This window comes from Loxodonta africana, chromosome 5 (genome assembly GCF_030014295.1).
Source record: "Loxodonta africana isolate mLoxAfr1 chromosome 5, mLoxAfr1.hap2, whole genome shotgun sequence".
Classification (NCBI taxonomy): domain Eukaryota; kingdom Metazoa; phylum Chordata; class Mammalia; order Proboscidea; family Elephantidae; genus Loxodonta; species Loxodonta africana.
This window is the reverse complement of record NC_087346.1, coordinates 43,569,681-43,583,733: the sequence shown is the minus strand read 5'-3', so window position 1 is coordinate 43,583,733 and position 14,053 is coordinate 43,569,681. Positions and strand designations below refer to the sequence as shown.

General features: G+C 37.7%; 1 protein-coding gene across 1 annotated transcript in view; it reads left to right on the top strand.

The window, feature by feature from the left end:
- The window catches only part of ARHGEF38 (Rho guanine nucleotide exchange factor 38), a 159,288-nt gene that overhangs the window by 130,881 nt on the left and 14,354 nt on the right, over positions 1–14,053 (top strand). The window contains exons 10-12 of the mRNA XM_064285485.1: positions 1,967–2,278; positions 11,304–11,447; positions 12,212–12,811. Coding sequence (XP_064141555.1) covers positions 1,967–2,278; positions 11,304–11,447; positions 12,212–12,811 — 1,056 coding nt within the window. The remainder of the gene's footprint in view (positions 1–1,966; positions 2,279–11,303; positions 11,448–12,211; positions 12,812–14,053) is intronic.

Below are 14,053 nucleotides of genomic sequence, written 5' to 3'. Positions count from 1 at the left end.
AAATAAAATGTGATTCTGATTTGTTCCAGCCACACTTCCTATGTATGGATGAATCAGTTCCTGCCTACAGGTCACTGGGAAGATATATTGTAATTAGATTACCTGTATGATCCAGTCAAGCCACAAACAGTAATTTACCCCAGATACAGTAAACATTATTTGCCTAGTCAAAGGACACATTAAGCAATCTGCAGGTGCATATTGATTATCTCATAAGCTAGACATCAAATTTGATCTGTGTTGGCTATTCCTGGTGCCAATAAGAGATTGGTTTTCTCCCTCTTCAAGATTTCCTATGAGTTCAAGCTAAGTTACCAGGGGCCATGAAAATTAATTAATATAAGCTGCTGTTCAGATACTGATTCCCTAGGACATGTTGGGGGGTATGAAGAGAAATCTACTTGCAAACTGCCATAAAATAATCATGTAACCCAAGAGTATACAGAAAACAATTACAGCTGGATGTTCATGACTATTAAAAAAAATATGATAAATAACAAAGTAGGACAGTCAGCAAACAGGGCACTAGTGTACGTCAGAATGGAGGGAGAAGAAAAAAATAGAAGAAATTAAGTCTAGGGTGCTCAGGTACTGGTATAGGGTTGAACATTAATATAAAGTTCATTCTCAATGATTCAGGCCTAAAAATGTTGCAACTTAAGACACAGAACCAGGCGTCAGCTTGATCTTTCAATGTATTTAAGCAGAAGATAATAGCTCTGTGGTCTTTTCTATCACAGCAGTAAAAAACCTGCATTAGGGAATACTATCTGTAAAGGGGAGCCTTGGTGGCATAGTGGTTAAGAGCTACAGCTGCAAACCAAAAGGTTGGTAGTTTGAATCCACCAGCCACTCCTTGCAAACCCTATGGGGCAGTTCTACTCTATCCTATAGGGTCATTATGAATCAGAATTGATTCTTCAGCAATGGGTTATCTATATAGGAGGAGCCCTGGTGGCACAGTGGTTAAGTGCTCAGCAGCTTACTGAATGGCCAGTGGTTCAAACTCATCAGCCTCTCCAGGGGAGGAAGATGTGGCAGTCTGCTTCTGTAAAGGTTTACAACCTGGAATCCCCATGGGGCAGTTCTACTCTGTCCTATAGGATTGCTATGAGTCAGAATCCACCTGAAGACAAAGGGTTTGGCTTTCTGGTTTTCTGTGTAGGACAGTCTCTGAGTGTCACAGTTAGTATGTTCAACTGCTGATGGAAAAGTTGGAGGTTTGAGTTCACCCAGGGGTACCTTGGAGAGAGGCCTGGTGATCTGTTTTTGAAAAATCAGTCATTAAAAACCCTACGAAGCACAGTTCTACTCTGGGGTTGGCACACATGGTGTTGGCACACATGGGGTTGGCATGTTTTGGAATAGACTCAATGGCAACTCTTTTTTATCTGTATAGGGATGCAATTCCACCACCACAAATATGTCCCTAGGGTAGCCAGAGTGTCAGGGCAAATGTGGGAGAAGTAGAGTACAGTCTCCTCTAAGACCGACTATATCCCCTTTACTGCCAGAAAACGGTGTGAGTGATATCATGAATCATTTACACAGTCTTGCATTCAAAGGATGGAGTAAACTCCATGTACTAGAGTAACTCAGCTTGGCTCTGGGATTAGAAAGAAGGGAAAGGTGAATGTGTTGAAGGAGATGACCCCAATCACAAAACCAATGACTGTAGAGAGACCAGTAGAGTACTGGGGAGGTTGGTGAGCAGGCTTTAACTTTATTTCTCTTCCAGCTCACTCTTCATGTTCAATGTTAGAGTCTAGAGTTCCTGTTTTAAGTCCTGGAATGGGTTTAGTTACACCAAAAAAGTTAAAAAAAAAAGACTTGATCCTGTTTTAACTTGGCGACTTTTCTGGTTTCCTTTATGCTATGCTCCTCTGGGGAGCATACTGACAATAGTGCTGGACATGGTCATGGGTTGTTCTTGTCTCTGTAACAGGCTTGTGTTTTCTTTTGACAGGCAGCTCACTTACAGAGGCTTGTCCTGGCTCCCCTGTCAGCCCTGCTGTCCTTATTCCCGGGGCCTCAGAAGCTCATCCAGAAACGCTATGACAAACTGCTGGATTATAACAGCTACCTGCAGCGGTCAGCAGGAGATGAGTCAGACTTGGCCAAAAAGGAGTATGAGGCCCTCAATGCCCAGCTTGTCGAGGAGCTCCAGGTGTTCAACCAGGCTGCTCGGAAGATTCTGTTTAACTGTCTGTACAGTTTCATCACCCTCCTCAGGGACCTGATGCTTGTGGCGCAGCGGGCGTATTCTACAGTGGTGCCGGTAAGTTAGCACCAGCCCCTGGCTGCCCTGTTCTCTAGGATCAATCAGAAACCACAACCAAGCGAAACAAAGCCCTGCTCTCTGTGTTGTTTAGTTCTGTTTTTTAATAAATGAAGTCAGTCAAGTAGACTTCTACTCCTTACCTCTTTCCCCACAGGAAGCTAAAAGAGAGTTTCCTAGGTCAGGTTTACTGTGGCTTACACACGCGTAGTTCTTTTTGGAGATTACCTTTCAAATACCAAGCACCTTTCAGTTTCACTCCACTCAGCCAAAAGATACCTGCCTGATGTTACATTTATCTTTTTTACATTTTGTGTTCTATTTCCACTCAGGAGTCTTTAAATGTTAGTCATGACTGTTTGAGATGTGGATCCAAAAAGGCCATGAAGTGTAAAGACATAAACAGGAAAATCATCAAACTATCCTTTGTTTTGCTTTTGTTTTTCTTTAAGGGAGGGAAGCCTGATATATATTTTTATATATATAAAATAAATACGACCCTATAGGACAGAGTTGGACTGCCCCATAGAATTTCCAAGGAGCGCCTGGCGGATTTGAACTGCCGACCTCTTGGTTAGCAGCCGTAGCACTTAACCACTATGCCACCAGGGTTTCCTAGAATATAATAATATATCATATTATTATAACTAATATGTTATACATAATGTAATGATACACAGTTTATATATAGGTAAAGATTAACTTGTACTTTTATATATAATGGGAAAAGGAGTTTAACATTTAGCTGTCCATTAACCAGGATATGATTTTTTAATTATTTTCTTTCCTAAAGAAGAAGAGAGATCTTTAAAAGCCAATGTCAACTCAAAAAAAAAAAAAAGTCAACTTGGTTTCCATAATTTTCCCTTCATTTCAAGTGTATGAGTTCCCATTAAGCTGCTTCATCCAGGATAACAAGGATATAGGATTTCCAGATTAGATGCTGAGCTCACAGCATTTGGAGGAGAATTAATCATTCCTACTTTATTTTTTTATTATATAGTTAATTAAATTTCAACTTATTCTTGGAATTAAATAAATAGGTTCTACATTTTCATTGTTCAAAAATCAGAACTGTAAAACTATATAAACAGTCTCACACCCACTCAGATCATCAGCCTCCCCATATCCTACACCGTTCAGAAGTCATTTTAATTAGTTTATTTTTATCAGTCTAGCAGTATATCCTGGAGATGCTTCCATGGCACTGCACAGAGAGCTTCCTTGTTCTTTTTACAGCTTTAGTCTATTGTAATGGTTAAAGGAGCCCGGGTGGCACAGTGGTTAAAAAAAATTGGCTGCTAACCAAAAGGTTGGCAGTTCGAACCCATTGGCCACTCCAAGGGAGAAAGACCTGGCAGTCTGCTTTCATAAAGATCTACAGCCTTGGAAACCTTACGGGGCCCTTCTGCTATAAGGTTCTATAGGGTCACTATGAGTCAGAATCAACTTCACAGTAACGAGTTTTTGGTTAATTGCAATGGTTTGTGTTTGACTACAAACACAAATGTTGGTGGCTTGAATCCACCCAGTGGCACCACAGAAGAAAGCCCTGATGATCTACTTTTGTAAGATTACAGCCACTGAAAATCTTATGGAGCACGGTTCTACTGTGCAACAGACGGGGTTGTCATGAGTCAGAATCTCCTGAACAGACACTGGTTTGGTTTTGGTTTTTGGTTGCATGACTACAATAGTTTATGACCAGTAATCTCCTTTTTTTTAAACAACTCATTTGAGATATAATTTATGTACCATACATTTCATCCATTTAAGTGTACAATCCAGTGGTTTTTAGTATATTCAAAGAGTTGTGCAAACATTATCACAATCAATTTTACCACATTTTCATCAACACAAAATGAAATCCCAAACACATTAGCAGTCACTCCCAATTTTCCCCCAACTCCCCAGCCCCAGGCAACCACCAATCTTTCTGTCTCTATTAATTTACCTATTGAGGACACTTCATATAAATGGAATCATACAATATGTGTTCCTTTGTGACTGGCTTCTTTCACTTAATATGTTTTCGAGGTTTAGCCCTGTTGTAGCATGTCTTAGTACTTCATTTCTTTTTATTTCTGAATAATATTCCACTGTATGAATATATCACATTTTATTTTTCCACTCATCAGGTGATTGACATTTGAGTTGTTTTCACTTTTTGGCTATTTCAGCTACTATAGACATTCATGTACACGTTTTTATGCGGATGTATGTCTTCATTTCTTTTGGCTGTATACCTAGGAGTGGAATTGCTGGATCATGTGGTAACTCTTTTTAACCTTCTGAAGAACTTCCAGAATCTTTTCCAAATTGGCTGCACGATTTCACATTCTCAAAAACAATATATAAGTGTTCCTCTTTCTTCAAATGCTTGCTAACACTTGTTACCAGTGTTTTTGATTAAAAACAAAAAAAAAAACTTGTTGCTGTGGAGTCGATTCTCACTCATAGTGACCCTATAGGACAGAGTAGAACTGCCCCAGAGGGTTGCCAAGGAGTGGCTGGTGAATTTGAACGGCTGACCTTTTGGTTAGCAGCTGAGCTTTTCACCACTTGTCGCCAGGACTCCGTGTTTTTGATTATAACCATCTTATTAGGTGTGACATGGTAATCTTGTAATTTTGGTTTTGATTTACATTTCCCTAATCAACCCCCTATTTTTAAACTTTTTAAATTGAGGTGTAATATACACAATAAAGTGCAAAGTGCACCAATCTGAAGTGTATATCTCAATCAATATTTACCTATGTACACATCTGTGTAACCACCTCTCAGATCAAGATATAAGCACATTCCACCTCCCCATAGGCTTTCTCATGACCACGCCCAGGCAATAGGCCTCCAAACTACTCACCCAACCTCTCTAACCATAGACTATTTTGCCTGTTTTTGTACTTCATATAAGTGAAACCGTTTGATACGTACTCTTTTGTGTCTTAACTGATCCTTACTGGTGGATATTTGGGCTATTCCTAATCTTTTTCTATTACAAATAATGTCACCATTAAAAAACAATTTGTAGAATGATGCAAAACCGTTTTGTACAAGGGCCATTTTATTCATAGGCGGTTATATCTTTCTAAGAGATTTCTTGAAGTTGGATCTCTGGATTGAAGGGTAAGTACATATATGATTTCACTAGATATTGCTAGATTCCCTTCTTCGTAGTTGTATCATTCTAAATACCCACAAACAACATATAAGAGTGCTGGTGTCTTTGGACTTTTGCCAGTCTGATAGGTTTCACAACCCAAAACCTGTTGCCATCAAGTCAATTTCGACTCATGGAAACCTCAGATATGCCAAAGTAGAACTATGCTCCACAGGCATGTAGAGCATGTAGATTGCCAAGCTTTTCTTTCGAGGCACCTCTGGGAGGACTTAAACCATTTGGTTAGCAACCAACTATGTTAACTGTTTGCACCACCCAGGGACTCTAGTGTAATTTTGATTTACGTTTTTTCTAATTATTAGTGAGGTTAAGAATCTTTTCATGTGTTTGAGGTCTATTTATTTGTCTTTTTCTGTGAGCTAGCTGTTCATGTCTTTTACTCTTTTTCTTATGGAGCTGTTGGTGTTCTTATCTCAATTTCTAGAAGCAATGTATATGAGATGAGCCTTTTCTCTGAGATATAAATTGATAGTATTTTTCCCTTTTTTAAAAAATCTTTTGACTTTGTGGTTTTTTTTTGTCACAGTTTTTTTAATGTCAAGTTTACTATTCTTTTATTTTATGATTTCTAGATTTTAAGGCATACTAGAAAGGTCCTCCCTGATTTGAGGCTCCAAAGGAATTCACCCATGTTTTCCTCTAATATGTTTATGGTTTCATATTTGTTTATTTAAATCTTTGATCTATGTAGAATTTATTATGGTGTATGATGTGAGATAGCTATAGATTCAACTTTATCTTTTTCCATATAGCTATCTAGTTGTGCCAAAACTATTTATTAAAAAAAGTCACATATTTTTTTGTTGTTCTTGCTTATATTTTCTCAATGAAACTCACTTAATTTTCAATTCCTTTAGATAATTTAATTCTTAGGCCCTTAAAGAGAGACTTTGTATATACCATATGCTCATGGTGGAAGGCAGGTTCATAAGTTCACAATCAAGACGAGCTTTGGAAGGAATTCGCTAATCAAAGAAGACATGTTGTTTCATATGTCTTTGATCTAAACTTTAAATTGGATTTTTTAAAGGTGGAAGAAGCCCATGTCTTCATTTCCTGGTTTAAATTATCTAAATGTCTTTCACATTACGTTCCCTAGTGAAACAGGAAGTAGTTTGATTTTGAGAAATTACTAATATCCTAATGTAAAAAGCATTTTGGAGAAATTTGTCCTCATTAAAATGTTTTCATTATGTATTTTATAGACCTTATATATATACATATATGATATGCATATTTAAACCTTTTATTTCTCCTTAACTGCAGATTCATGTGCAGTTGTAAGATATAATGCAGAGAGATCCTGCATACCCCTAGCGAAGTTTCCCCAATGTTAGCACCTGGGATAACCATGTAAATTTTTGAGAGACAGAATTGAATAGTGGTTGGAGAACAGACTCTGGCACCAAAGCACTTCATGCTAATAGCCAATCATATTACTATATTGCTGTTGTTGTGTGCTGTCAGGTTGATTCCAACTCATAGTGACCCTATAGGATAGACTAGAACTGCCCAATAGGGTTTCCTAGGCTGTAATTTTTAAGGGAGCATACTGTCAGGTCTTTCCTCCCACAGAGTGGCTGGTGAGTTCAAACTGCCAACCTTTCAGTTAGCAGCCGAACACTTAACCATTGCACCACCAGGGCTCGTTATAAAGAATTCCATTTGAACATGTTTAAGTATGATATGCTCACTCATTATTACCATGAGCAAATTACTTTACATTTCTGCGTCTCATTTTTTCTTACCTGAAAAAATGAAGATAACAATAGTACTTATATTGTAGACTTTTTCTGTAAGGAAAAAATGAATTAATATGTGTAAAGCTCTTAGGATAATTTTGGCCTCATAATAAATGCTATGCAATGTTAACCATTGTAATTATTCCCTATTGAATTTTCAGGTGTTACCGTGGTTGATTTTTTAAAATTATTTAAATTATTTTAATTCTCCACAAATTAATGTTTGATTTCATTTGTCAAATTATACAACAAAATGAATGCACTTCAAACACTTATTCTAATATAGAATAAAAAGTCTGAAAGTGAGCTTAAAAGTGCTTCATAATATACCTCTAAAGTTTTCATCTATTATTAATTATGGCTTAATTTTTTGTCCTCTATATATTTTTTGTGTGTGTGTGTATGCATGTGTGATATAACCTCTATCTTTATATCTATCTATGGCTCAAGTGTGCACTGCATTTCATTATCCCAAATTGTTAAGGAAACTGTCACCACTGGCCTCAGGATCTACTTATTTAACTCATAATGTGTTCTGGATCTCTTAAGTTTGACATACAAATATAATTAAGTATTCTTTGATTATAAACTATCAACAAACCACACCGGTCCTGTTTTAAAACTGTATTTTAAAAGTCATTGTGGTAGATTCTAAAGCTCTATTTTTATCATGCACGTGATTTAACGAGTTAAGCAGCTATTCAGGTTTGATTAAGGAAAACAACAGTTCTTTACTCTCTTTACCACAATTCTCCTTCCTCAGAAGTAACTACTTTTCAATTCTTTTAGAAGATTGTTTTGGTATTTACCTTCATATTTTAAAATAACATTCTCGTGTTACTATTTCACTTATCTTCAATTTTAGGCATGACGTATTGACATTCTAATATGAAATATCCCCCACCGCATCTGTCATATTGTCTACTCTGAGGGCTTTCGTGTTGCTGTGATGCTGGAAGCTACACCATCAATATTCAAATACGAGCAGGGACACCCATGGCAGACAGGTTTTAGGTGAGCTTGCAGACTAAGACAATTAGGAAGAAGAACCTAGCCGTCTACTTCTGAAAAAAATTAGCCAGCAAAAACCTTACAAAAAGCAGTGGAACATTGTCTGACATAGTGCCGGAAGATGAGCCCCTCAGGTTGGAAGGCACTCAAAAGATGACTGGGGAAGAGCTGCCTCCTCAAAATAGAGTCAACCTTTAAGACATGGATGGAGTCAAGCTTTCAGGACCTTCATTACCTGGTATGGCACTACTCAAAATGAGAAGAAACAGCTGCAAATATCCATTAATAATCAGAACGTGGAATGTATGATAAAAATGAAATGGAATGCAGAAAAATAGATATCCTAGGCATTAGTGAGCTGAAATGAATTAGTATTGGTCATTTTAAACCAGACGATCATATGGTTTACTATGCCAGGAATGACAACTTGAAGAGGAATGGCACCACATTCATTGTCAAAAAGAACATTTCAAGATCTATCCTGAAGTACAACACTGTCAGTGATAGGAAAATATCCATATACCTACAAGAAAGACTAGTTAATACAACTATTATTCAAATTTACCCACAAATCACAAAGGCCAAAGATGAAAAAATTAAAGACTTTTACCAACCACTGCAGTCTGAAATTGATCAAACATGCAGTCAAGATGCAGTGATAATTACTGATGATTAGAATGTGAAAATTGGAAGCAAAGAAGAAGGATTAGTAGTTGGAAAATATGGCTTTGGTGATAGAAATGGCACTGGAGATCGCATGATAGAATTTTGCAAGACCAACAACTTCTTCATTGCAAATACCTTTTTTCAACAACATAAATGGCAACTCTACTCTTGGACCTCGCCAGATGGGATATGCAGGAATCAAATCGACTACATCTGTGGAAAGAGATGATGTAAAAGCTCGATATCATCAGTCAGAACAAGGCCAGGGGCCGATTGTGGGACAGATCATCAATTGTTCACATGCAAGTTCAAGTTGAAGCTGAAGAAAATTAGAACAAGTCCACGAGAGCTAAAGTATAACCTTGAGTACATCCCACCTGAATTTAGAGACCATCTCAAGAATAGATTTGATACATTGAACACTATTGACTGAAGACCAGACAAGTTGTGGAATAACATTAAAGACATCATACATGAAGAAAGCAAAAGGCCATTAAAAAGAAAAGACCAAAATGTATGCAGAAGAGACTATGAAACTTGCTCTCGAATGTTCAGTAGCTTAAGAAATGATGAAGTAAGAGTCCTGAACGGAACAGTTCACAGGGCAGCTTGAGAAGACAAAGTATTATAATGACATATTCTAATACCTGGAGATAGAAAACCAAAAGGGAAGAACACGTTCAGCATTTGTCAAGCGGAAAGAACTGAAGAAAAACGCCTTGAGTTATAATATTGAAGGAAGCATCAAAAGAAGATGGAAGGAATACACAGAGTCACTGTACCAAAAACAATTGGTCAACATTCAGCCATTTCAGGAGATAGCATATGATCAAGAACCAATGGTATTGAAGGAAGAGGCCCAAGCTGCACTGAAGGCATTAGCAAAAAACAAGGCTCTAGGAATTGACAGAATATCAACTGAAATATTTCAAAACGGGTGCAGCACTGGCAGTGCTCACTTGTCTATGCCAAAAATTTTTGGAAGATAGCTACCTGGCCAACCAGCTGGAAGAGGTCCATATTTGTACCCATCCTAAAGAAAGATGAGCCAACAGAATGCAGAAATAATCAAACAATATCATTAATATTACATGCAAATAAAATTTTGCTGAAGATCATTCAAAAGCGGTTGTAGCAATATATTGACAGGGAACTGCTAGAAATTCAAGCTGGATTCAGAAGAGGACGTGGAACAATGGATATCATCGCTGATGTCAGATGGATCATGGCTGAAGGCAGAGAATACCAGAAAGACATTTACCTGTGTTCAATTGATTATGCAAAGGCATTCAACTGTGTGGATCATAACAAATTATGGATAAACATTGTGAAAAATGGGAATTTCAGAACACTAAATTGTGCTCATGAGAAATCTATACTAAGACCAATCAGTAGTTGTTTGAACAGAAGAAGGGGATACTGCATGGTTTAAATTCAGGAAAGGTGTGGATCAGGGTTGTACCCTTTCACCATACTTATTTAGTATGTATGCTGAGCAAATAATCCAAAAAGCTGGACCGTATGAAGAAGAACATGGTATCAAGATTGGAGGAAGACTCATTAACAACCTGTGATATGCAGATGATACAACCTTGCTTGCTGAAAGTGAAGAGAACTTGAAGCACTTAATGATGAAGATCAAAGATCAAAGCTTTCAGTATGGATTACTCCTTAACATAAAGAAAACAAAAATCCACACAACTGGACCAGTAAGCAACATCACGATAAACGGAGAAAAGACTGAAATTGTCAAGGATTTCATTTTACTTGAATCCACTATTGATACCCATGGGGATGGCACAGGATGGGGCGTCACCTTCCCTGCATTCTATTCATTGAAACCAAAACCAAACCAAACCCATTACTGTTGAGTAGATTCCAACTCATAGCGACCCTATAGGACAGAGTAGAACTGCCCCATAGAGTTTCCAAGGAGCGCCTCGTGGATCTGAACTGCCAACCTTCTGGTTAGTAGCCATAGCTCTTAATTGCTATGCCACTCATAAATACCCACCCAGTTTTCCTCTTGATGGGAAGAATGGAAAAGAATTTGCTGGCTCATTTTTAAAACTACCATAGGCTCTTAACTAGCACGTATTGTTTTTGCCCCTTTGCCTCATTAACCCACTCCCACAACATATGGCAGTATCTACTGCTATCAATTCCTTAGCTTTTCTTCCAAAATTTTATTGCTATTTTTTCTTCAGATCTCCTTTTATTTAGACTTGAACCTTTAAAAAAACCTCTGTCAATTTAGTGGGGTTTCCAGAGAGAACAAATTAGACCATCTATCTAGAAGCTCTAAGGTTGATCCCAGTTTTCACTCCAGAAGTATCTTACACTGTTTCAATTGTCCATGACAGCTTTACCAAATTCACTACTAGGTACTTGCTTGTGAACAATGCCATATCATTTCCACCTATAGGTGCCACTCTTGGCGACAAGCATCTCTGAGATTCAGAATAGAGTGTTAGAAGAGATTCACAATCTGAATTTTGTGAAAGACAACAGTGCCACCTTTATTGAGAGGAAGCTGAGTTTTGAAAAGAAGAAACCTGTACAAATTCTGGTGAGTTTGGCATCATTAATGACAATGATGAATGTCACCTCTTTTTGTACCCAAGTCATAGCATCATTATTATTTCTCATATCATTTAGCCCATCACTTAGCCATACTAAATTTACCTACGTAATATTCATTGAAACCAAAACTAAATGAAACCTGTTGCTCTTGGGTTGATTTCTATCCTTTCTATCCTTTACAAGCTCCATGAGGTCATGGATATTTATCTATTTTGTACATGATGTATCCCAAATACCTAGAAAGGTGCTTGGTACAAAATAAGCTTTCAATAAACATTTGTTGAATGAATGAACAGAATTTTATACAGAAAGATCATGTAGTCCAACCCTTTCATTTTCTAGATAAAGGATCCCTGACTCCGGAGAGCAAGGGGCTTTCTCAAAGTCACTTAGTGGCAGAGCTGAGACAGAGTGTAGCCCTCTTGACTCCTACCTAATTTACTGATATTGTTTCCCAGAAAAAGGCATGTATAAGTACAATTTACTTAATTAAAAATTATTTATCATGTGCTGAATAAGCAAGAAATCATCTTCTGTATGGTAAACAGAGTTAAAAATTTGCTCAACATCCAAGAGGGATTAGAACCTCTGCCATCCGGTTCTCAGTCAAATGCTCTTTCTTCTCTACATAATCACAAATCAGTGTATGGCTACTACATTTACAAAATCTCCATAGAACAATATTTACTAACTCAGTAAGGAGTTTATTATACATCCGTCCAAACCAAAGTTTCTTCTTCCTTCTCCCAGCCAGAATTGCCACGCCAAACTGACACTCACCGCTCCAAACTTCTATCCACGTACAGCGCAGAAGCACTATACCAAGCTAAGCGCAAGTGCAATGCTACACAGGAATATGACATTAATCTTCTGGAAGGGGAGTTAGTGGCTGTGATGGAACAGAAAGACCCGCTGGGGAGTACAAGCAGGTGGCTCGTTGACACAGGAAGTAAGTATTTTTGCATGAGATTCACAGAACTACCCATCTTCAAGTTGAGATTTTCCCAGGGGTCTCTGTGTGCCTCTTTAAGCACAAATATTTGGAAGGCTACACACATGACCTTGGGTTTTTTTTTTTTTTCCTTTCCAGTTGTAAAAGGATATGTGTATTCCTCCTTCCTAAAACCCTACAATCCAGCAAAAGTGCAGAAAGTGGATGCTGAAAACAGGTTCTGTGATGATGATTTTGATAACATCAGCCTCTTTGTATCTTCACGGCCAGTTAGTGACAGTGTCACAGGTACCCCAGAAGGCAGCATAAGTGACAGCAGCTCATCTCTTAGTGGCACATGTGGAAAGTGTGAAGTAAATGGCACTGACACTGACAGTTTTCAAGAGGTAGATGAACAGGTAAGAATTTGAACCTTGATGTAAAAATGCTTGGCTGTTCAAATCATGAAAGATGCTTTCTCTGTGCTCTGTCTCACTGTAAAACTTGGTGGAAAAGTGTAAATTGACACCAAGGTGTTCTGACTTTATTAACTTTTACTCTCTGTACACCTTTTTGCAAGTAATTTAATTCTGTGAGCCTGTTTTCCTCAAATGAGAGAGCCAAAAAGCAAACAAACCTGTTGCCATCAAAAGGACAATAATTCCTACTTTGTAGAGCTGATGTGAAGATTAGAGATAATGTGTGTAGGTAAAGATGTAAAGTACCCAGGACAAAGTAGACAATAAATACAGCTCTTATTATTACTACCCCACCATTATGTACTTAGAGTGGAATGAAGATGTTCTTTTTATACTCCCCACCAGAGAAAAGTAGTTCAATACTGAACAAATTGTCATCAGTAGCATGTGGGAAACTGTCCATAATTCCTGTAAGAGTGAAATCTTCATTAGGCTATCTAGTAATTGATCATTTTAATCTCTTATACAATGTATATATCATATACTGAGACTTTTAAGAACTACCCTTCCCCCACTGCACCAACACAAAGGCTAACGGTACCCTTTTACAAAATGATAAGTTAACTATAATGTAGGGTTCCCTGGTGGTGCAGTGGTTAAGTGCTTGGCTGATAACCAAAAAGATGAGTTTCAACCCACCAGCCTCTCTGCGGGAGAAAGATGTGGCAGTCTGCTTCCGTAAAGATTACAGCCTTGGAAACCCTGTGGGGCAGTTCTACTCTGTCCTATAGGGTCACTATGAATCAGAATCAACTTGATGGCAACAGGTGTGATTTTTTTTTGTATGTATATGTATATATGTATGTATGTGTATATATACACATATATATATATATCCTTTAATCTTCAAATATTTTTAGGAATTACATACACATTCCTTGATATACTTCCATATTTCCTTTCAAAAAGATCTTATCTATTTAATTTCTTTCCTCAACAGTTTATTGACTGCTGTCCAACTCATGGCTAATTCTTCCTTAAAAACAGCCTTATAAGGTCTAGTTTATGTACCATAAAACTTATTCATTTTAAATGCACAATTCAATGAGTTTTTAGTACATTTACAGAGTTCTGTAACCAACACTCCAATCCAATTTCATCACCCCAAAGATCACCCCAAAGATCTTTTGTGCATTTGCAGTCACTCTTCTTTCCCAGCCTCAGCCCCAGGAAACCAGTAAT